Genomic DNA, 23,853 nt, shown 5'->3' on the forward strand with positions numbered 1-23,853 from the left:
TAACAAAATTATGTATTCCAAGTTCTTAATTTTAATTGAAAAAAATTAACTGTGTGGTCCTTACCCTCTGTCTTAGTTGTCTCTTGCTGTATAAATAATTGTTTACTACAGTTTAAAACAACAAACATTTACTATCTCACAATTTCTGATCATCAGGAATCCCAGAGCTGCTTAGCTGGTGTTTGTGGCACAGAATTTCTCATGACACTTCAGGCAGAATGTGCACTGGGGCTGCAGTCATCTGAAAGCTTGACTGGGGCTGCTGGAGGATCCTCCTCATTCACATGGCTGGAGGCTGGAGCCCTCAGTTCCTCACCACGTGGCCCTCTCCATGGGCTGTTTGTGTGTTTTCATGACATGGCAGATAACTTCCCCCAGTGGTGGTGATCAGAGAGAAAGAAAGAGTGTGGGGGCTTGGGGGAGAGAGAGAGAGGAAGAAAGAGATGGATGGATGAAGCTGCTGTGCCTCTTTTGACCTAGCCTCTGTGGTAGCAGGTATGTCACTTCTGCTTTTTGTTTCTGTAGAATAAAGTCACTATATCCAGCCCACACTTAAGGGGAAGGGAATTAAGCTCTCCTTTTCAAGGGAAGAATATCAAATAATTTAGGGACGTATTTTAAAACCACCTACCTTCCCCAACCCATATATGTAAATCTTCTGAGGCAAAAAACAAAACAAAAACAGAAAGAAAAAAGCCCAGAATCACTACTAAAAGTAAATGGCACTGCTCTTTATCTGCTTGACTGTCACTTGCATGTTCTGGTCACCAGTGGCTCCAGTTAAAAAAACATTTCCCTTTCCCTAAACTGCTTCATAAGGAATGTTTTCATAGTAGAGAAATCTTTACTTTTCAAAGGAATTTATGGGGACTGGAAAGTGTAGAGATAATAATAGTTTGTCCTCTTGATTAAGCCCTGACTCTAGACCAGGCAGTATATCTAGGACTGACTTCCATTCTTTGTACTGCAGGCCAGTAGCCTAAGGGAAGCCACCAGGTGGCTGAGCTGGTGCCTGGGGCCTTCCACAGATTCTTCTGCAGGTGGTTCCATCTTCCTGTCACCCTTAGGTGAGGCGTAGCCCTCAGAGGATGAGGGTTAGCCCCCAGCTCATTCCTGCATGATATTCCCAGCTACAGGCCAGATGGCTCAGGTAACCAGATCCTGGGAGCCATGTCTCCCAGAGCCAGTTGATCTTGGTTGAGATTGGCCAGATATTTCTGGCAGTTTTTGGGGGGATCACATAGACTTGAATGAAAGCTGTACAAGGTTACAAGGCTCACACACCTGGCAACCAGGAGAACTCTGCTGTTGGCTCTTCCCACACCTCTGACCAAACTCCTAGTGAGCATTCTGAAAAAAAGACTTCTATGGCCCCAAAAGAGCAACCCTAAAGTTAATTCTGTAGTTTAAAGTGATTTTGAGGGGTAAGGGAGCAGAACCAATTCTAGAATAAAGGTGTTTTTACAACCCACCTCCAGCCCCCACAACCCTACCTTAATCAAAATAAGTATTAGGAACTTATTCCACTTAAGGATAAATCAGACACTAAGCCTAAACACTTGAAATTATAATTTCTTCCTGTGAGATGAAATGATTAAAATTTCTACAAATTATGATTACACACAGATCCTTAAAGAAAAATGTATATGTATATATTTTCAAATGAGTTTATCAATATGGTATAGAATATTTTAAAATATTTAACTTTCAGTTTGTCTGAAATGAAATGAATTTGAGTTTATAGGAGTGGGAAGTAAAGTAACTGAAATCTGAAGAAAAGTAAGAAAAGAAGATTGTGGGTGCAAGAGTGTTAGGAGGTCAGGGTTGAGAGAGATCAGTAGTTTATTTTTTAGGCACGATACCTTTAAGATACTTGTTAAATATGCAAGTGGAAATGAGGAGTAGGTAGTTGGATAAAGGAGTCTGAAGTTCAGAAGAAGGTCTAGGCTAGAGGTACAAGTGACTAGCCAAGAAAATGGATGACCTTACCCAAAAAGTGAGTTTAGATTGAGAAGAACTCTAAGGACTAATCCTTGGATATTGTAGTGTAGTGTTATACAATAGAACTTTCTTCCAAGATGGAAATGTTCTCTATCGTCACTGTCCAGTACAACAGCCAGTAGACATATGTGGCTGTTGAGCACTTAAGACATGGCTAGTGCAACTGAAAAACTGAACTTTTAATTTTATTCAGTTTAAATAGCCACATGTAGTTAGTGACTACAGCTCCAGTGAGTAAAAGTAGAAGAAATGGGGGATGAGCAAAGGAGGAGCCTTTAATGAAGGAAAAGAACCAGAGGAGAACGTTGTCTTAGAAGCCAGCTATGTTGACCGTTGCTCATAGATCTAGTTGAGGAAGATTTAGGATGGTGTAGCATGGTGAAGACAAAAGCCTGATTGGAAAGTGTTCAAAGGAGAATAAAGGGGAGAGAGAAATTGTAGACAGCAAGTCTGGACAAGTCTTTCAAGGAGTTTTGTGGTTGTCTGGGAGAGTGTGGGAGTAAACAGACAGGGGAAATGTAGAGAGGGCCAGGCAGTGCCGAGGGCACGCTTGAGGTTAGTGGTCATGAATTTAAATGAAACCAGTTAGTGTGATCGTACAGTCATCCCCCCTTATCCACCAAGGCACATTCCACGACCCCCAGTGGATGCCTGAAACCATGGGTAGTACTGAATGCAATTGCCATCAACTGAAACATGTTTCTGTTCATGTCTTCAACCCATAAATTTAATGCCTTTCCATCTTAACTAAGAACTTATGCACTGTGCTGTAACTTCTGCAGTTCAAGGCATGACAATGAAACTAGCACAAATTTATTTTTCCTTTTTCACAATTTCACAGATAAAAGATTTGGTTTTATTGTAGGTCATAGCAACCTCTGCATTCATTTTTTTCTTCCCTTATTAAGTCAAGAACTTTTACCTTTTCACTTAAAGGAAGCACTTTACAGCTTCTCTTTGGCATATCCGAATTACCAGCATCACTACTCTTTCATTTGGGGCCGTTATTAGGTAAAATAAGGGTCACTTGGACACAGCACTGTGATACTGTGACAGTTCATCTGATCACCAAGCCAGCTACTAAGTGACTCACAGGCAGGGACTGGAGACAGTGTGGATGCACTGGACAAAGAGATGATTCAGTCCTGGATGGGACAGAGCAGGATGGTGTGAGATTTCATCATGCTATTTAGAATGGCACTCAATTTAAATTTTATAAATTGTTTATTTCTGGAATTTTCCATTTAATGTTTTTGGAACTTTATTGACTGTGGGCAACTGAAATGGCAGATAAGGGGAGACACCGTATATTTTTCTCCAGCCACATATGTCAGCTGAGAGCAGGCACAGAGTAGCAAACAGCTGAATTTATCCACAGGTGCGATTTAACACAGTGAATATGAAGTGAGGGGGCAAGTGAGAAGAATTGATTGAGTTAAGGGTTGCAATGATAGGTCAGGGAATCTAAGACACAGAGAGAGAAGAGAGGACGCCCTGAGAGTATGGAATGGTGAAAAGTGGACAGTATATGGGGTATAAGGCCTAGTGCAATGGAAGAATTATTGGATTAAGAATATTTAGAAAGAATGAACAGGAATGACAATGCAAGATTGTTGGAGAATGGGAGGCTTGAAGATGAAATTATGGAGGGCATGAAGTTGTTGGTAATGGCAAAGTAGGATATGGCCATGGGAGCAGGTATAACTGAGATGGAATGGAAGAAGACGGAATTTACAGGCCAAAATTTTGCAGGGACCATCTAACAGACATGGAAATTTCCAGGATTTATATAGGTTGGTGCAAAAGTAGATGCGGTTTTTGCCATTACTTCCAATGGCAAAAACCACAACTACTTCTGCACCAACGTAGTAACAGAACTAACATTGGAAAATGACTCTTCAAGACATGAGGCAGAGTAATCTGGGGAGGAATAGGTGACTGCAATGGGGAGGGCTAACTGGTGTTGGTATCAGCAGTCTGCAGGTAGGAGATTCAGAGCAGGGTGTTAGGAAGGACAGACAATTAATTGTTTGCAAGCAAGAGAGTAGCAAGGAAGACACCTACTCATCCAACAGGCCGTTTGGCAAGAGGGAGGTGGGAGAGAAAACAGCCACCTCTTGAGAGCCATAGGAGAAGGCAGTGCCTTCAGGCTCTGTTAGAGCAAGACAGTGAAAGGAATGCTTATGAGAGAGGGCCCACCAAAAGGACTTATGATGGACTTGGGGAGGAATAGGAGTTTGCCAGAGAGGGTTGGACAGAGCCATATGGGAAGGAGAGTGAATAAGGAGGTGAACAAGGGATGACCTGGAGTTGAAGAGTATAAATTGGAGTAAGAAGTACCTTGAGGTGAAGCTTGATGGGGTCTCCAAGACAGACAGTAGACGTAAAGGTGCTAGGGTGGGAGGCAAGAGAAGAGTTCTTACTCAGAGCAAGATCTCTGGATCTTTGGACTGATGGCAATGGGCGGTAGGTGGTCTTATGAAGAGGATGACGGTCATGAAGGAAACCTCCTCGAAAATTACAGAATACCCCTCAGGTGTCCTACAGTGCCTGCATCTCTTAACCTGCTTTTTCTAAACTTGAAGCAATTAGGCTTAAACTCATCAACGACCTCAGTTAGCTTCCTCTTAAATAGTGTGGAGTTAATCCTATGGTAGAGCTCAGTGTTGGAGCAAGGACAAATGATGACAATGTCAAGGCCAGCGTGGGGCCCAGCAGTGGTGCTTGGTAGAGATCAGTTTCCTCCTCTCCTCCCTCAGCTCCCTCTTGAATTTCCCCTCCTATGAAGGAAAGTTGTCTTTCCATTGGTATTTGCATTCCAAAAGTCGAAGATGCCTTTTCCTTCCCAGACTGAGAACCTACGTAATTCTCGACATAAATGACTGTATGTCTGGTTTCTCTCTACTTCCATCTGCCCACCTTTGACAGGCTTCATGGGTATGTGACCTCTGTAGGCTTTGAAAGGCCCTGCTCTTGGTTTAATGTTCTGCTGTTGCCACCCTAAAATTCTTAATTTTTTAACAATGGTTCCCCATTTTCATTTTGCACAGAGCCCTGCAAAGTGCCCATTCTAACCCCTAAAAACTAAGTAACTGGTGAAACATGACCACGGGACAGTCAGGTAATTTGATTTATCATCCCATTCATGTGTCAACATTTCAGGATGAAAGGTATTTTGAAAGTAATGGAAAACACCTTAACCATATCCTTTGTAAACAAGAACATAATTGAGTACATCTAAACCCCTATGAACGCCCAATCTTTAATCATATTTTTTCAGCATGAAAAAACATCATCTCTTTCAGAAAGATTCTTCATTTATTGTCATTAACCCTCATATTAATAAGTTGAAAATCTGAAAGTTATTCTTAACTTCAAGTGAAGCTTGACTGAATTATTATTATTCATGCCAAACAGAGCATTGAATTCTTTCTTTAGAGCATTTCTTACCTGGATGTAGAAGTGCTCTTGTTAATTTTACAGGAGACATCTGTTTCCTCCAATGTGTATGTCCAAGAGGTGTAGCCTTGAGATGAGGAAAGAAATAACATGGGCAGGGCAGGCATGCATACCAGACTGGATCATCATTTGTCATTTATCTGGACAGAGGGCATACTGGCCTCATTCCACTCACCAGCTGGAAAGAACAAACTCCCTACACAGATATAGCCATCAAACTTAGATTATGGTGACTAATGCTAAATGAAAAGTCCACACGGGCTTTCTAGGTTCAGCAGGGCCAGACCTGTACTCTGTGTACTCTTGACCCAGATTCAGAATTAATTTATCACCTTGACAGGCAACCAAGTGCCTGGAGTACTGAAACTTTAGTAGTTATTTAATGTGGGAATCACAGTAATGATGCTGTAATATAAAACAGCAAATATTTCCTAGAGGGACAGCATTTGGATTGGAGAGAGACTCACACCACATCCACAACTTCTTCTTCGAACATTAGAATACTCTTTGGAAAGCGACAGCCTATATTGTAGGTTGTTTCTTGGTTTTAACTGTCATTTGTATTTGTTTGTTTTCCTCTAAGAAAACAAATATGCTCTTTTTTTCTTTTCTTTTTTATTTACTTTTTTTCTCTCACCTAAACCCCCATAGTAGACAGGCAAATTTAAAAGTATGTCTTTCAAAAACCCAGTTTGTCTTCCTACTGGCCATTTTGCTTTCTATTCCCTGATTAGAAAACTAATTGTGATACTTTATTATTCTTGAGATATAAGAATTCTGACTTTTTACACTTATCAATAGACTTTTTTGAAGTGTACAAGTTGGCAATATTAAGTTATTTGTTTTGCTGGGCTATTTCTGGAACTAAAAATTTATCACATAAGGTGACAAATTGAGAAAAGGAAAAAAAACTAGGCTTTTTTTTCTTCTTAACTGATTTTTATTAAATTGGGGGCATCTAGTTACTGCAGTTGAGTAAGTGTTAGCCTTACCTGGGAAGTTGTAAATGATTATTTTGCCCTCAAGTTCAGCTGGCACAGTCAGCCATGTCCCTGAAGCACATCTGCAGAGTGAGTGGGCCCCTTTGAGCCTGCCCAAGCCACAGTTCACAGTGAGGAGGGAAGTGTAGCCCAAACGCCTTGCCAGGCTTAGCTCACAAGGTGGCATTAGAACTAATGACAGCTGGTCACAGGCACACTCCTGCCCTCGATCCCAAGGCCCTAAAGTGAGAGAACTTCTCGAGAATTTCATTCATTACAATATTTTTTGGACACCTACTATATGCCTGGCACTGTGCCAGATGCTAGATGGGCAGTGGTTGACTTGATACATATGGCCCTTGCTCTCTCATGGAGCATACAATCTAGTGGAGCAAATCAACGTTACAAATCCCACAAATTAGCGGGAAAAAAAAAACAGTATGCTAAGTGAATTTAAAGCAGGACCTTATTTAGACAGGGGGCTAAGGAAAACCCAACTTTAAGCAAGAGAAGTGACTCAGGTGAAGGCAGAGGGTGTACAGGTTGAGAAACAGCTTGTGTGAGGGCCCTGAGGCAGTTGCAGGCACGAGCTTGGCTTTTCCAGAAAACTCAAAGGCCGCCAGTGTGCCTAGAGCTGTGTGAGCAAGATTTTGAGAGGTGCAAAGAAGTCAGGAAGGTAGATCAGGGCCAATAACATAATGCTGGATAACAGCATTAGAGATTTAGGATTTTATCCTAAATGTTGTGGAAAACTGAGCAGTTTTAAACCAAGATGTGACAAAATCTGATTATGTTTTTAGAAGTATTTTTAATTCACAAAGGGTAAGGTTTAATTGAGGGCAAGCCCTTAATTTTTTGTATCACTCTGGGAACTAAATCAAGGAGCATGAAACCATCAAAATGATCGAATCAGGGGCAGCCGGGTGAGTGAGTGGGGCTAAATTTGTGCCATCTGAAATTATGGTCAAAGTTCTGATGGCTTCAGTTGGAGTGACAGTTCTGCTGCAGAAGTCCCTTCTGTCCTTTGGAAAATAAATTTGATTTTAAAAACCTCAAAACACAGCCCAAGTAGCTTAAACCATCAGTACAAGTTTCCACTGACATCTGCCATGAAAATGTGTACTTCTTCAGCCGGTTGCTCTTCCTCACAGTTACGCTGGAAATCAGAGGCCATGAGAAGAAAGCAAGTGTGGGTATTTGGGCATGGTGGATGGTGTTCATTTTCCTAGATTTTTAAAATCTGATTGAACATCAAGAGTGAAAACAAACCAACCCTAAAGTCCCTTAGCATCATCTCAGATAAGGGGAGAACAGAGATGTTGGAATGATGTAGGTGGGTTTGTCTAAGATGCTGAAACTCAAAAGGACTGCTCATTTCTATTTTCACCTTCTTAGTAAATAATAAAAAAGCCCCAGCACTTCCAACAAGTGAACATTTTGTGGGCCCAACTTATCTGTCTGAAAGAGGCTGTCTTTGCTGTTCACCAAGGAAAACTGGTTTAAATTGGAGGGTTTTAGAAGAGTTGGGATTAATGCGCAGATTGATTTTACTGCGTGTGAATCTTCTGTGACTGATTTTAACCCTTCTCATTGAGAATGAGTTTACCTGTTGTCACTTGCTGGGAGTAGCATAATTTCCTAATCAGTACCTTTATAATTCTGAAATAATTTGCTTCTAAAAGATGAGAAACTCTTAATTCAATAGCTTTAGGATAAAGCAAGTTAAGTAACTCATTAAATGTTTTTCTGGCATTTTTATTTTACTTCAGAAAACTTTTTAGAACAGTGTTCTACTATTCAAATGACTAAAATAATTTGAATATTTCTTCTGAGAGAATGAAAATGAGAAAGGATATACAAACAGTCCATGTCACTGCTTAACTCGCCCTAGAAAAACTGGTCAGAGAACAGACCTAAGGAAACTCTTTAGTACAAAATTTCATTATAACTAATAGCAATAGCATTTCAGCACTACCTTTGTATTTAAAAAAGAAAAAAGATTTAGGGACCCTTGACAAATTTAATAGCTCCTTAGAGATGATATTAACAGTTTAGTCATAAATTTTATGTTTCTGTCCTGTGTTCAGTGACATACCAGGAAAACACATTTTCAGAAAAGGTATGCTATGTAAATTGTTTCTTTTCTTTACTATTTTACTTTATCCTACAAAATAATTTTTTGAAAATAGAAACGCTGGAAATATTTTTTAAATAGTAACTCTGATTTTCATAGTAAATTCAGTTTTCATAATGAACTCATGATCTAGTGTGTTTAGTTTTTGAAATGTCCATGATAAATGTAAAAAGAAAAAACAAACTCATCACCTTTACTGTCATTAAATTTCTATAAGGAAGACCTTCAATTGAAATCTGATTTTTTTTTGTTGACTCACCCAATGCTATATATAATATATTACTATTATATTATTTTGTATTGCTGATGTGGAAAACTCATGATATAAAATGAAATTGATATAAAAAGACAGCCATCTGACAGCCTGAAAGTGGGTGGCAGGGGCAGTTTATAACTCAATTCATATTGTAGATTAGGAAATAGAGGCTGACAGCTGTGAAGCAGTAGCCCAAGGAAACACACCTAATAAGAAGTGCAGTCAAGTCCAGAACCAGGTCTTTGATTTGATCCAAAGTTTTATCAACTCTAGAACCATCAAAGATGGCCTAGATTGCAACTTTGGATGAATTAGCATTAGTGTAACCTTTATATATATATATATATAAATATATATATATTTTATGTATATATTATATATATACATACTAATGTAGCTGAAGATTTATGTATTTATATTACAGTTATTAAAGGTATTATTGAAATGTTAATGAGACAATGTATCGTACTTTTGACATTATTTTTTTCATAATCCTATTCCAAACAGATTAAAAAACACAATAGTCCACTAGAGGGCACCTTTCTTCAACATCACGGTCTGTTCCCTTCCCCAATACTCTATTAACCTGGTTTTAATCAGCCACTATCGCCTCGGAGCATTGAAAAGCTTTTTTATTGTCAGGATTCCATGTACTGCTTTAGCAAAATGCATGTATATTGGTAGGCAAGGCTATCTGTGCTGCTAAGATACCTGGAAGGATAAAGGGGAAGCATGACCCTTATTCCCCTACACACATACACGTATGCACGCAAACTTTGTTAGTTTGAGCTTAGCCCTTCTTGACATGACAACCCAACTTATTTTTATTTGGAAAGTCTTGCCTTAGCCCTGGCAAATTTATACTACTTTTCACTTTTTCTGCCACTGCGTTCTCTGACTCCAAATGCTGGAAAACAGAGAGTAAAAGAGATGGTCTTTAAATGTTGACATAAATTTGGGACGAAACGATGTAGACTTCACCCAGATTTACCTATCCGTCAGTTGCTGTTTTTCTACAGCATGTGAATTTCAGTTAGTGTTGGGCATAAAATACTATGGGGAAAAGAATAGGATTGTGTCCAATAAACAAGTACTCTGGCAGATTCTATTGAAATAAAAAACCATCTCATTATTCTAGAGGCAAAGGGAGGCTGCCTGCTATAGCACTGCCTAATGCATTACATTTCAAACTGTGTCTGTAGAAACCCAGGGTTACTGGAGGTATTTTTAGAGATTAATTTGTACCTATTATATGAGCAGCTAAACGTCTCATCCACAACCCCCCAAAAAAAATCAAACTGGAAATTAAAGAGTTCTGAAATGTGAAAATAATTCAGAATACAACTACAAATGAGATAGTCTATGGGACTTTGGAGAAAAGTCCTGTAAAGCTGTGGTAAGAAGAATATAACATTTCAGCCCAAACTGTAATGATTTAGTTCCCTCATAATCTGTGCAAAGTATTTCTCTCAACCCAATTTTTCGACATCAGCATATTTAATTTATCCTGCCAGGTAAAGTAGTCTTTCACAGTCCTCAAAATCAACGAACTTATAAATATGTGTCATTGACCATGAAGGTGGTAGCTCTGTACTGGCCTTTCTAAAACATTCATGCCTGTGCATGCCCAAGCAGTAAAATTATGCAAGTTGCCCAGAGGCCCAGCTTGGTTCAGTGCCAGGTTAGGATCAGGCACATCTGTTTGGCACAGTCTCTCATCAAGCCTAACAGTCGGTTGTGCAATGAAAAGCAAACACCCAATATATCAAATGAGAAGGTCCTGTTATAGATTAATGACCTACTATAAGTTTGGGTACTCTGTCTTATCTTGTTTATAATCAGAAATATGAGTAATTGCTATATATTGTTAGTAAACCAATTTTGAATAAGTTTCTTGCTACTTTGCTTTTAAGATTCTGGACATGTTTAATGAAGAATACGCAGAGATTGCAGCATAATCCATTAAAAGAACCGTTACCATTTACAACTACTTACTTGTGTGAAACAGGATTCTTTTGATGTGGCACAACCAAACAAAATCTTATTCCAGGTGTAGCTTTACATTTAGTTCTATGTAAAGCTATATCTGGAATAAGATTGTAACTGACATCTATAAATTCTGCTTTCTCTTTTTTTGTATCACAAACAGCACCATGTTCTCATTGAGAGACACATAAATATAGATTTGAACTCAGAATAATTTTATCCTGATAGAAATATTTGATTGTTTTGCATGTTGGTTTTCATACTGATTTTCATTTTAAAAGCAAATTCTAGTATTTAAGAAAATAGAAGAAAAAGTGACAACCAATTAGTGATTCACACTAATAATTTTCTAAGAAACTATTTTTATCATATAATATGAAATAATAAACATAAGTATAACCAAGGTCAGAAAAGTCCAAACTTCTGCGTAAATTAATTTACGTAGGTTATAAGACTCTCAGGTAAATTTCTTATTTATAATTATAAGGCTAAAAAATTATAACCTGTCTCATTTTTATTCTTCCCTCACTTTCTATTTTTGGGCCTCAGAGTACTGTTAGAAGTGAAGTATCCTGACACCAGCTGTCCTCTTCTGGGGCTCCTGTTCCGCATCTATAGTGTGGGAAATGCCCTTGATGCAATAGTAGCCTGCAAGTACACTACCAGACATTCTATCCCAGAAGTCACAGGCCAAATTAAAATGCTCAGATCACACAGTTTATTACCTCTATTTAAAATGCAAGGCAAGAAGCAAGGAAAAGAGATGGGATGAGCTGACATACTTAGGATATGGCACAGGAGTATGGCGGGACCTTGAGTTATGCAATATTTATATGTCCAGCCTCTCTGCCACGACAGCCTTTCCTATTGAGGATATGGTTATGAACCACAGTTGAGGTTTGAGAAAGCATTCCCATTCCACTTAGACACAAGGTATCTGCCAGTGATACACCACTTGCTTTGTAAGAGACAGAGCCAATTCCCTCTGGCTTGCTCTGTAGCTTGCCTCTTAGCCTGATGAGAAGCTGGGGATTGCATTTACGTTTCTTGGGCAGAGGACACATAGGACCAGAATGGGTGTCATCAATGGGAAATCAATGTAAGATCTAGTGAATGAGGTCCTCATGTGCCTCAGATTATTTAGTGTGTCATGAATATTAGGTGGTTCTTTAGTCTTTTCATCCCTTTCTATGCTTGGCACCTACACACTTGATCTAGGCTTAACAAATCTGTTACTAATTTACTTACTGATATTTAACACATCTCATGAATTCTGACTACAGTAGTCTCCCCCTTGGCCTGCCAGGGATACTTTCCAGGACCCTCGGAGGATGCCTGAAACCATGGATAGTCCCAAACCCAATATATTATGGTTTTTTCCTATACATACCTATTATAAAGTTTAATTTATAAATTAGGTACAGTAAGAGATTCACAATAATAACTAATCATAAAATAGAATAATTATAACAATATGCCAGCATCATGGCTCTTGCACTTTGAGGTCATTATTAAGTAAAGTAAGGGTTACTTGAATACAAGCACTATGATACCAAGACAGTCAAGCTGATACTGAGCCAGCTACTTAGTGACTCATGGGTGTAGAGTGTCCACAGCGTGGATATGCTGGACAAAGAGAGGATTCACATCCTGGGAAGAATGGCACAGAATTTAAAACTTATGAATTGTTTATTTCTGGAATTTTCCATTTAATATTTTCAAACCATGGTTGACTACAGTAACTAAAACTTTGAGAAGCAAAACCATAGATAAGGGGGAATGATTGTATGTCTATTTACTTACTCATTATCTAAATCTAACACATACATTTCACCTGTGTCTTATAAGCTACTACATAGTAATTATCTATACTTAACACACGTTTATGAGTTTCATCCATCTTCTTTTTCTTGTTCATCTGTAGCAGAATTGACTGTTATCAAATAATACAACAAAGCCCTTACAAAATCTCTTGGAAATACTTTCTTCTTACTGGTGCAGCCTCTGATTCCATGTCCTTGCCCTAGGGGTTTTAACCTGCAGCAGCTCCAATCAAGCAGCTTTAGGGACCAGATCAAGGCCACCCAGCCATCTGTGCTCCTGTATCTTCCCCTATCGCCACCACAACTTCCTCTTTACTCAACATTTCTTTGTAATTTTACTTACCATATCTTCAGTCCCAAGACTGAATGAATGCCTGCCAGACACTCCTGACCCAGTTCTTCCAGCACCTGGCCCTTATTTTCTATTCACCATCATCAGTTTCTCCCTTTGCTGGCTCCTTTCCTGCTGCCCACCTAGACATTTGGGTCTCTCATATCTTAAACATCAGCTACATCGGCAACCTCTCCAAGCTATCACCCTAATGCTCTGATTTATTAACAAACTTCTTCACAAACTCTCAACTCAGCCCCTCAACTTCTTAGCCACAACCACCCAGCTTCCACCCCGAACGCATGACTGCTGAAATTATTCCCTCAGCATAACTCATTACTTCCTAATAGTCCAAATTAATGGCTTCTGGTTGTTTTCCTCCTCCACTTCCCTGCAGCATTTGAAGAAACTAGGCTCTGTCAGCATTCCCTCTCTTTTTGTCACTTCTCACTGTGTTAGTTTTCATTCTCCTCTCACTTTGTTGACCATGTCTCCTTTGCATCCCCTTGCCCTCTAAATGTGGGCTTCCTACCCTTATCTGCAGTCTCATTTTCCTTAGTTTCAGTTACCATCAGTCAACTGTGTTCTGAAAATATTAAGCTATTTTGAGAGCGAGACCACATTCACATGACTGTTACTAAAGTATATTGTTATAATTGTTCTATTTTATTACCCGTTATCGTTGTTAATCTCTCACTGCGACTAAGTTATAAGTTAAACTTTATCACAGATGTGTACATATGGGAAAAACATAGTATATATAAGGTTCAGTACTATCTTCAGTTTCAGGTATCCGCTAGGGGTCTTGGAATGTATCCCCCATGGATAAGGAGGGACAACTGTGTTAGTTTTCTATTTCTGCTGTAACAAAGTCTCCCAAATTTAGTGGCTTAAATCAACACACATTTATTGGTATTATAATACCAAAAGTCAGAAGTCCTAAATGGGTCTCACTGGACTAAAATCAAGGTGTCCACTGAGCTGCATTCTTTCTGGAGGCTCTAGAGAAAAATTAGTTTTCTTGCCTTTTCCATCTTCTAGGGACAGCCCACCTTCCTTGGCTTGTGGCCTCTTCTTCCATCTTCAAAGCCAACAACAACATTAGACCAAGCCTTTCTCATACTGCCACCTCTCTGGTTCTTCCTCTTATGGCTCCCCGACCTTTACTTTATAAGACCCTTGTGATTATTACATTGAGCTCATCTGGATAACCTGGCTACTTTCCCCATCTCAAAGGTAGCTGCTTATCATAATTTTGCCTTGCCACTTGGGGATTAGGTTGTAGACAGTTGACCCAGGAGACAGGGAACATTATTGTGCCTTCCACAGTGATGTCTTTGTTTCTCTTTAGTTCTGTCTCTACAATCTCTCCCTTAATCTAATTCATTTTTACAGCTTCAACTATCCTCTCTGTGCAAAAGACCCCCAAATTCTACCTGTCAGCCCGATCTCTCTTAAGCCCCAGGTGCCTCTTACACCTTCAACTGCAAATTTTATGATGAAAATTTAAGCCTCCTTACTGTACCCCAACCCCCTCAGAATCAGTTCCTTCTGCTAACTTCCCTGTTTCTTTTCACAGCACCAGTTTTACTCTAGTAATGGTCTCAAAACCTTACAATTCCTTATCTTGCTCACTCCCGCATGTAGATCACTGCCTAAGTGCCATCAGTTCCTTTTTCAGTGTCTTGGGATGCATCCCTCTGTCTTTGCCCTTCCATTCCCATGATCTCCTCTATCCTCTAAAGGACTCTATTCCTTGGACAGTTGATGTTGTTCTTAATTAGGAGAAGAAAACATCCATTTCTCTTCCTTTTCTGAGTACTTAAGAGCTGTTTTACAGTACTCCCATTTCATCATGTTACCATGAGGGTCATATTCATTTATTCAATTGTTTCAAAGTATTTATTGAGAACCAGGTACTATGTCAGACATTGGGGATATAGCACTGAGTAAACCAACCAAGATGCAAGTTCTAAGGAAATTCACATTAATCTAGATCTACAAAAGACAGACATTAAATAAGTGAATAACCAAATGAACAAGATTGTTGCAGTCTCCTGGTTCACTCTAGCTGAGTGTTCTCTTCTTCTCTTGAATTTCTAGTGAGCAAACAAAATATTTGGAGGCATTTAACTTATCTTCGTCATATCTAGTCATTTGTGTACTGCCTCATTTCTCTTACCAAATTTCTTGAGGGCAGAAACACTACTTCACATGGCACATGATAGGAGCTTCTTTCAACTACAAAAATCAAGGAAGATGTTGAGGAAAACACTTTGTGTTTCTGCGAAGCATTTTTAAAGGTTTATTGGCTGTAGATGATGCCAGTTTTGTTGGTGGCAACAATACAGGTTGAGCATTCCCCAACCCCAAAATCTGAAATCTGAAATGCTGCAAAGTCCCAAACTTTTTGAGTATTGACATGATGCCACAAGTGGAAAATTCCACACCTGACCTCATGTGACAGGTTGCAGTCAAAATGAAGTCAAAACTTTGTTTCATGTACAAAATTATTTTGAAATATTGTATAAAATTACCTTCAGTTTATGTGTATGAGGTACATATGAAACAAAAATGAATCTCATGTTTAGACCTGGGTACCATCCCTAAGATATTTCATTATGTATATGCAGATATTCCAAAATCCAGGACATTTCTGGTCCTAAGCATTGTGGATAAGGTTTACTCAACCTGTAGTGACAAGTAATTCTTTGGGTGGGGCATCCAAGGACCTAGTTTCCCCGATATCCACAGTATTAATTTTTCTCATCATTCCTTTTTTTTCATTGCCCAGTAAAGAAGTGCAACTTAAGCTATGTCTACTTGCTTTCCCCAATTTCCTGAGGAAAAGCTTAAAAGTTATTACTTAAGATGGTGACTTCCCTGCTCATCTTTCCCAACCCCAATACTTCATTTTTTCTAACATTTCAATTTGAACAGAATAGTAACAACATAGTAAGAACAGAATGGAAGGCGTTTTGGATAATAAATATAGTAGTAAAAAGTCATATCCTCAGGCCATCTAAGCATACAGTTTCAAAAGTGAGTAACTGGGGTCAGGAACTGACTGGAAGGAGCATAGGAAACTTCCTGGCATAAGCCATATGAGTTAAGTGCAAGAGTTGACTTTCAAGTGGACTTTTTTCCACAAATACCCATTGCAGCACCACTTAGATTCAACAACTGATGTTTAATAAACTTGCTTTGTCACAGCTTTCCACTGACCTATCCATCTACCCATCCATGAATTCCTCTCATTTACTTGATGTACTTCAAAGTAAGTCGCAGACATCAGTAAGTGCCCTAAATACTTTAGCTTGCATATCATCAATTTGAGTTCATGTTTACTCTTATTTATTCTTTTGGGGTAAATTTTATGTACAAAGAAATGCACATATCTTAATGTTTTATTCAATGTGTGTTGACAAATATACACACCTGTATAGCCAAACACTTAATCAACTCACACAGCTATGCCAGAAAGTTTTCTATGCCCCTTCCGGGTCAGTTCCTGACCCAGGCTATTCACTTTCAAAACTGTATGCTCGATGGCCTGAGGATGTAACTTTTTACTATTATATTTATTGTCCAAAACCCCCTTTCATTCTGTTGTTGCTAATTGCCACAATTGAAAATAAATGCTTTTCTGAATTTAAAGACACAATAGTTTGTAGGTGGCAGAAACAATATTTTAATAAGGAAATAATCTAATTTTTCTTCCCTTAAAACATAACTTGAATTGAATTTTAGGTAGACCCACACTGCAGCCTCACTTTTACTTTATGATAGATTTTGATTTCAAGAGCAGCCTCATTTGGCTCAGTCAAAAGGGGTTTATTTCTCCAAGTCTACTGGGTCCTCAGTTAGTATTCGTCTCAGTCTGTTAGGGCTGCTATAATAAAATATCATAAATTGGGTAGCTTATAAACAACAGAAATGTATTTCTTAGAGTTCTGAAGACTGAGGAGTCCAAGATTAAGGCACCAGCAGATTTGGTGTCTCATGAGGCCCCGTTTCCTGATTTATAGATGGCAATGGTATCTTCTCACTGTGTCTTCACACAGCAGAAGGGGCAAGGCAGCTCTCTTGGGCCTCTTTTAAAAAGGGCATGGATCCCATTTGTGAGGGCTTCACCCCCCAATGGCCCCACCTTTTAATACCATCATACTGGTGATTAGATTTCAACATAGGAAGTTTGAGGGCACAACATTCAGACCATAGGAGCATTGTTTTCTGTGGAACACATTCAGTTGGTATGAACCCAGAAAATCATGTTACTTTCTTTGTTTTCCTTGCTTTGATGCCTTTTTGTTGTTGGGCATGCCACAACTTTCTTAGACCCTGGTTTCCATATCTGAACAGTAACAGAGTCAGGCTAAATGATCTCCTGAGGTCCCATCTAAATTTGAAACTCAATACTTTTTATGGGAAGGGAAGCTGTGAAGATCTGAGAAGAAAAAAATATCCCTATGCTACAAACACTATGCTTCACATAAAAATTTCATCAATATTTTTTAGTTAAAGATAACAAATGTTACTGCAGTTTGGTAAACTATTCTAGCTTAAGTGTTCTTGGAACAGCTGGTTTCTGTTTAAAGTTTTTTGCACTAGCAAATCATACTTCAAATTATAACACAAAGTTGTTTCCAATGAATGACTATAAAGAGAAGCCTATCTAATATATTCATTTTTTTTCATCTTGTTTATACCTCTTGGGAGAGTTTTTTTGACAGGATTTGGGATACAATTGTCAGAAATCTGTTCTCCCTAGAGCTACCTCTGAGTCACTTCTACTATTTATGGAACAGCAACTGTGAAGAGTGGAATCATGTTTAGACTTTTTTTTTTTTTAACAACACATGATAAATGTCTTTGGGAGCTTATGTAATATATCCCAGTGTCTTCAGTTTTCAGAAGAGACAGAGTCCAGGAAGCAGCTTTTTAAGCTTTGCACAGCTTCGAAACATGTTCCTGAGTCTTAGGGTCGTAGATTGTCAAGGTAGTAACTTGAGTAAGGTTTTAACTGCCTTTGAAGTTAGAGCTGTTCTGTCTTGGAAAGCTGTTTTTTATATTAAACATAAGATTTCCACTTCATCTTATCTGCTACCTTGCAAAGTGAACTTTTTTCCTTTGGCCGGCTCTTCTTTGCTCATATTTAGAATTCCAGAACCTTGGCCGGACACAGTGGCTCAGGCCTGTAATCCCAGCACTTTGGTAGGCCAAGGCGGTTGGATCACCCAAGATCAGGAGTTCGAGACCAGCCTGGCCAACACGGTGAAACCGTGCTTCTACTAAAAATACAAAAATTAGCCGGGCGTGGTGGTGCGTGCCTGTAGTCCCGGCTACTCAGGAGGCTGAGGCAGAAGAATTGCTTGAACCTGGGAGGCAGAGGTTGCAGTGAACTGATCACGCCACTCCAGTCTGAGTGACAGAGTGAGACTCCATCCCCCGCCCAAAAAAAAAAGAAGAATTCCAGAACCTCGTTGGGTGGTTGTATTGCAAGGCACTCTACACAGAAGTCTCTGTCTCTGAGAGAAGAATGGAGTTTTAGGATGGGGGTGTATTGTTTATTGTTTCTTATCCCTGAAAAGTTTCCTTCTTCTTTTCTTCATCTTGACCCATTCCCTACCCCCAGGCTTCTGCTTTATTCATCAAGCTTTCATTGCGCAGCCAGTGAGCAGACCTAGAAAGTCCTGCACGTGTTATGTGGCCCACCCCTCTCCTGGACTAGGAAGGATAAGGCCAGTGAGTTTCTGCAGGGTGAGTCTCCAGAGTACTTTTCCTTTGAACCTGCTGCTGAAATTGAAGCCTTTGAGGATACCAGGAGTTGAGTTTTCAGGGCCATCTTTTCGTTCTCCTCACTAGGAAGGCTCAAATGAGTGTGCTTGTGAGTGCATCAAGGGAGTCGAATTGAGATAGCAATAGCAGGCTTTGCTCCTGCTTGAACCTCAAGTAGTAAAAATTAAGAATATTTATAAAAATAGGTTTTTCTCATTCCACAAAACAGATAAGTTATTAAAATTACATTAGCAAATAATCCTAACACAAACTCCCACCGTTTTTTAAGAGAGTGCTTGATATGAAAACTTGTCAAACATGTCAATTCCATTTCTCACGCAAAAAGTACTTGTTTTCTCTGTCAGTAGCACAGTGAAACTGCGTGGTTAATGAGAAGAGGAAGAGTTTTTGAGACGGCCACATAAATAGAACATAGGACAGATAGATACTAAAATAGCTTAGAAATAATGTGGCTATTGATTTTTTTAATTTGATGGTTTAAATTCAGTCACATTTTTGTTAAGTACCATTTATGTACTCAGAGCTATTTTATTAAGAAACAACATGGGCTGGGCGTGGTGGCTCATGCCTGTAATCCCAGCACTTTGGGAGGCCGAGGCGGGCGGATCACGAGGTCAGGAGATCAAGACCGTTTTGGCTAACATGGTGAAACCCTGTCTCTACTAAAAAAATACAAAAAAATTAGCCAGGCATGGTGGTGGGCATCTGTAGTCCCAACTACTCGGGAGGCTGAGGCAGGAGAATGACGTGAACCCGGGAGGCAGAGCTTGCAGTGAGCTCAGATCTCGCCACTGCACTCCAGCCTGAGCAACAGAGTGAGACTCCGTCTCAAAAAAAAAAAAAAAAAGAAAAGAAACAACAAAACTAATTGCCTGTGGCAACTGAGGAATATAAATAAGAAAATTTTATTTAACTTTTCCCCCTTAATTTTCTCATTACATTAGCTTGAAGAATTTACAGCCCAGTTTTTTCTTTTTGTGTATCCTCAAGTCCTAAAGTGGCCCTGAAGCCACTCAGAAACTGGCCCCAGTTTTTTCCCAGAAACGTGTGTTGTCTGACTTGTATTTCCTTTGAGTATTGGATTACTCTCTCTCAGGGAGGATGAGTCTGTTCCAAGAATTGTATGTGCTGCATTGGGGGGTGTCCGTATTTTCAAGTCACAGCGTTGGGTAATAATATATGTACAAAGCCTTACATTAAAAAAAAAAAACCTTCCAATTAAGAGTTTAGTTTTCATGAAATAAATTATAGTGACTTTAATATTTTAATAAGCTCTCTCCCTAAAAAAACTTATAACAGCAATTATTCCATCTTATTTCTATTTGACTTAAAAAGAAGCTAGGAGCCAAAAATAAGCGGGGAATTTAAAGAATTACAAAATAATCCTTTTAAAGAGTAAAGACCTTTTAGTTATAAAGTTGACAAACACTTCAAAAACTCAACATAGAAAAACATCCTTTCATTGTTGGTATTCAGAATGGATTGTTCTCCCTTTAGCATGTTAAAAGTTCTAAAATTATCTTTAAGGCTTTTTTTTTTTTTTTTTTTTTTTTTGATAAGCACCAGCCAAGCAGCATTAATGGGCAGGAAGGATGATGCCGGAGGTTAGAAATGTTCAACTGCAACATTGATTTGTGTCTGTCTCTCTCCCTCTCCCTCGCTGGTCTTTTTCTCGTTAATGAGGACTAGAATGTTTCCACATCAGTTAACTGCCTTCATAAAGCACCAGAAGGTCACACCAGCTCCAGACTGATCCTTTTCTTTGTGCCTATAATATAATTGGCTGATTGTGCCGGTGATGAGCGCCCCCTCCCCCAGCCCGGTCCCAGCTCCATGTTCCTAAGCCTGCCTCACTGGTTTCGGAGGGCTGGAGAGCAGCTCAGCTCGCTAGCTGCGCGCTTCCCGGCACAGGCAGTGCCACTGCGCAGGTTGATCAGCGAAACAGCATCCATTTTAATCTGCGGGGAGCCCCTGCCTTACCAGGGCGTTCTCTCCGCCCGCCGGTGGATGCTCCGCGCGTGCCCTCCGCAGCCTCGCTCAGCAGTCCTGCGTTGGGGTCTGCGCCCTAGGATGCACTGAGATGGTACATCAGGATAACTGCTCGTATCAGGTAAAATTTAAAGCCTGATTCTGAGGCCGGCATCCTTTGGGAGAGGAGGCCTTCCTCTTCCAAAGCAGCAGGTTGCCTCTTTCCGGATATTCAAGGGATTTTGCCATCTTCCGCGCCTGGCCTTCATCACATACAATATCTGAATTGTAATTAGGTTTTCTGGGGAGTAACGGGGCAGAAAACACTGCTTCCTTGGCCTTTAAAGCGTTTGTGAAATTCACGGAAGTGATCTGTGCTTTGCATATTCTGTACGTCTGCAAATAAGAGGAATTGCCTTGGACTGTAATTTGAACTTAAGGGAATTTCAGAGGAAAATCTGTTTGGCATCTCACATCGATAACATTGAAAAACGTAATTTTTGCTCGTTGCATAGGATGTGAGTTGCTTCACATCCAGCTTTTAGGACTGTCTTTAAGAAATTATGTAAATAGATAGTCGCGATTGATAATCTTAGAAATTTTCAAAAATTAGCTAGTATGCACTTGATGTTTAAAGTTGCACTTGTGTGTCTTTCCGAACTTATTTTTACTAGTATGTTGTTTTAAATGGTTGGTAAATAAGCACTGAAGTATCAACATGCATCAAAAACTCCAAATAGAAAAATCTTAGCAATGCATATTCATTTGTATGCTAATTTGCTACTGGAGTTATGAATTAAACACTTAGACAATTTCAAAAGATCAGCTCTAGAGTGTTTAGTAACTCCTTGGTAGGACTTGGACTGTTGAGGCAACATTGAAAGTATCTTTGTTGAAAACAGACAGCAAGAATGTTCTCAGATAAATTGCTCTTTGCAGCAGCAGGCACGGCTGGTCCAAATCCTGGAGAGTTAATATTGGGATATTACTCAACTGACTGAGTTTAGAAGCTCTGAGAGACCAACTCTCTAACTTAACAATGCCTCTTCCTTGTGTGAGGTAGGTTACCTGAGACAAGCAAGTGTTTCTCATAAGGTTAGATTTCACAGTGGTAAATATGTGCAGGCAAAATAGTACATTTCAGAAGACTCAAGGCAGTGGTTTCTCAGCTAAGTAACGTGTGCCTATGAAATATATTTATATACTTTGTCTTGCTTAATAACTAGAAATTTGTACTTATAGATTTATTTCATAGTATTTTCATTTTATGGTACATTTAAGGCCATAGATCCTAAATGTTGAGCTTCATGCTTCACAGTAATTCTTTCCATGAGAAAGGGGTCAGAGATGCTGAGAAAAAAACCAACATGTTACTTACACATAATACAGAACTTGAGGGTAGGAGATGTCAAGTATCTATAGAGAGCCTCATCTACACATGGCATGGCTCTAGGTGATAGAATTATTATAATAATTAAAATAACTTTCTCTTTTCAAAGAAGCTATTTATTTTTGAAGGGCAAACTACTATAAGATTATTCCCTATGTCTTTTCATTAGGTTGAACATAAAAGCATTGTTTTTGTAGGTTGAAAATTGGTCAAATATCAGCAATTTCATCTGGAGAGAAGGGGTTATATTAGCATTCTGCTTCTTCCAAAGGAAGATAAATTGATTTTATTTTACATGAGCTGCAGTATGTAACAGTGTCATTATGTGTTTAATAGTTTTGAAGTATTTATTGCTTATTTCCACAATAAAATTAAGTGTATTGGTTGGGTAATAATGGTCAATAGATTTTGCATCTGCATGGGATTTTATAGTAGAACTACCTACATGTGTTATGTTCTTTTGAAGTGCTCTCTCTTTATACATAGCTCAGCAAAAACAGAAACATTAACCTTGAAGCCAAATCTTAATCTCACTTAGAAACCTTCATTTTAGAACCCAGCTGGCACCACATGCAACTGGATTCAGAAAAGGTGCTTTCTCTAAGTCCTTAGCTTGATGTTTGTAGTCACTGATGATATCTGCAGTTGAATGGCTTTTGGAAACTTCTCCACCATTTTACAAGGACTTACTTATTTTTTAAGGATGATATTGCAGTGGTTAAAAGCAAATTTCTTAGATTAGCATTTTTAGTCAGTTGATAGAATTCATTTGAAATATTGATTCCTTTTCTCCCATAAATGATGTATACCAAGATTTCTTAATGGGTAGTCCATGAATGGGGGCTTCAGAGGCCATTCCCCTGAAAATTGCATGCACATTTTGGTGCTTTTGTATAGATATACATCATTGTTGTCATGGTTGTTATTGTCATCGTAATTACAGCAATAATAGCCTTCTATGTGCTCTACCTACCCCTGCCCTTGCCCACATTCCATAGTCTATTTTCAACACAGTTTCCAAAATGAGCTTTTAAAACTGAAGACAGATCATGTCCCATATCTCAAAAATTTTAGTTTATCATCCTGCTCAGAGTAAAAATCCAAGTCCTCACAGGGCTTTATATCAGCTCTTCCCTGCTTCCTCTTGGACTCCTCTCCTACATTCCTGATTTCCTCCACTACCTTCCTACCATGCTGGGCTAGCCCTGCACCTGCTATTCCTTCTGCCTGGCATGCACCCCCACCTCCCCTACCCACCCCTTCCCCGCCCCACTGTGTAGGGTTGCCAGATATAGCAAATAACCTACAGCATTTGGGACATACACTAAAATATTGTTCACTGTTTATCTGAAATTCACATTCAACCAGGCATCTAATGTTTTACATCTCATAGATATTTACCTTATATTGTCACCTCCACCCCCATCCATTACTCTCTCACTTTCTGCGAGTCTTTGCTCAGATGTCACTTCTAGGTGAAGCCTTATCTGGATGTAATCTGTAAACTTCCAGCTCTCCAGTTCTATCCCAATATTTCTTTTTTTTTTTTTTTGAGATGGAGTCTCGCTCTGTTGCCCAGGCTGGAGTGCAGTGGCGTGATCTCAGCTTACTGCACCCTCCGCCTGCTGGGTTCAAGCAATTCTCTTACCTCAGTCTCCTGAGTAGCTAGGATTACAGGTGCCCGCCACCATGCCCAGCTAATTTTTGCATTTTTACTAGAGATGGG

General features: G+C 39.3%; 1 protein-coding gene across 10 annotated transcripts in view; it reads left to right on the top strand.

The window, feature by feature from the left end:
• SCHIP1 (schwannomin interacting protein 1) overlaps window positions 1-23,853 on the top strand; it is a 629,273-nt gene that overhangs the window by 551,452 nt on the left and 53,968 nt on the right. The window contains exon 1 of one of the 10 annotated variants that reach the window (XM_054481223.2): window positions 20,613-20,879. The exons of the other annotated variants lie outside the window; for them this stretch is intronic. Within the exon in view, the coding sequence (XP_054337198.1) occupies window positions 20,850-20,879 (30 nt within the window). The 5' untranslated portion in view covers window positions 20,613-20,849. Of the gene's footprint in view, window positions 1-20,612; window positions 20,880-23,853 lie in introns of those variants that run through there. 10 annotated transcript variants of the gene reach the window in all.

Source organism: Pongo pygmaeus, chromosome 2, assembly GCF_028885625.2.
Source record: "Pongo pygmaeus isolate AG05252 chromosome 2, NHGRI_mPonPyg2-v2.0_pri, whole genome shotgun sequence".
In the NCBI taxonomy this organism is placed as follows: Eukaryota; Metazoa; Chordata; class Mammalia; order Primates; family Hominidae; genus Pongo; species Pongo pygmaeus.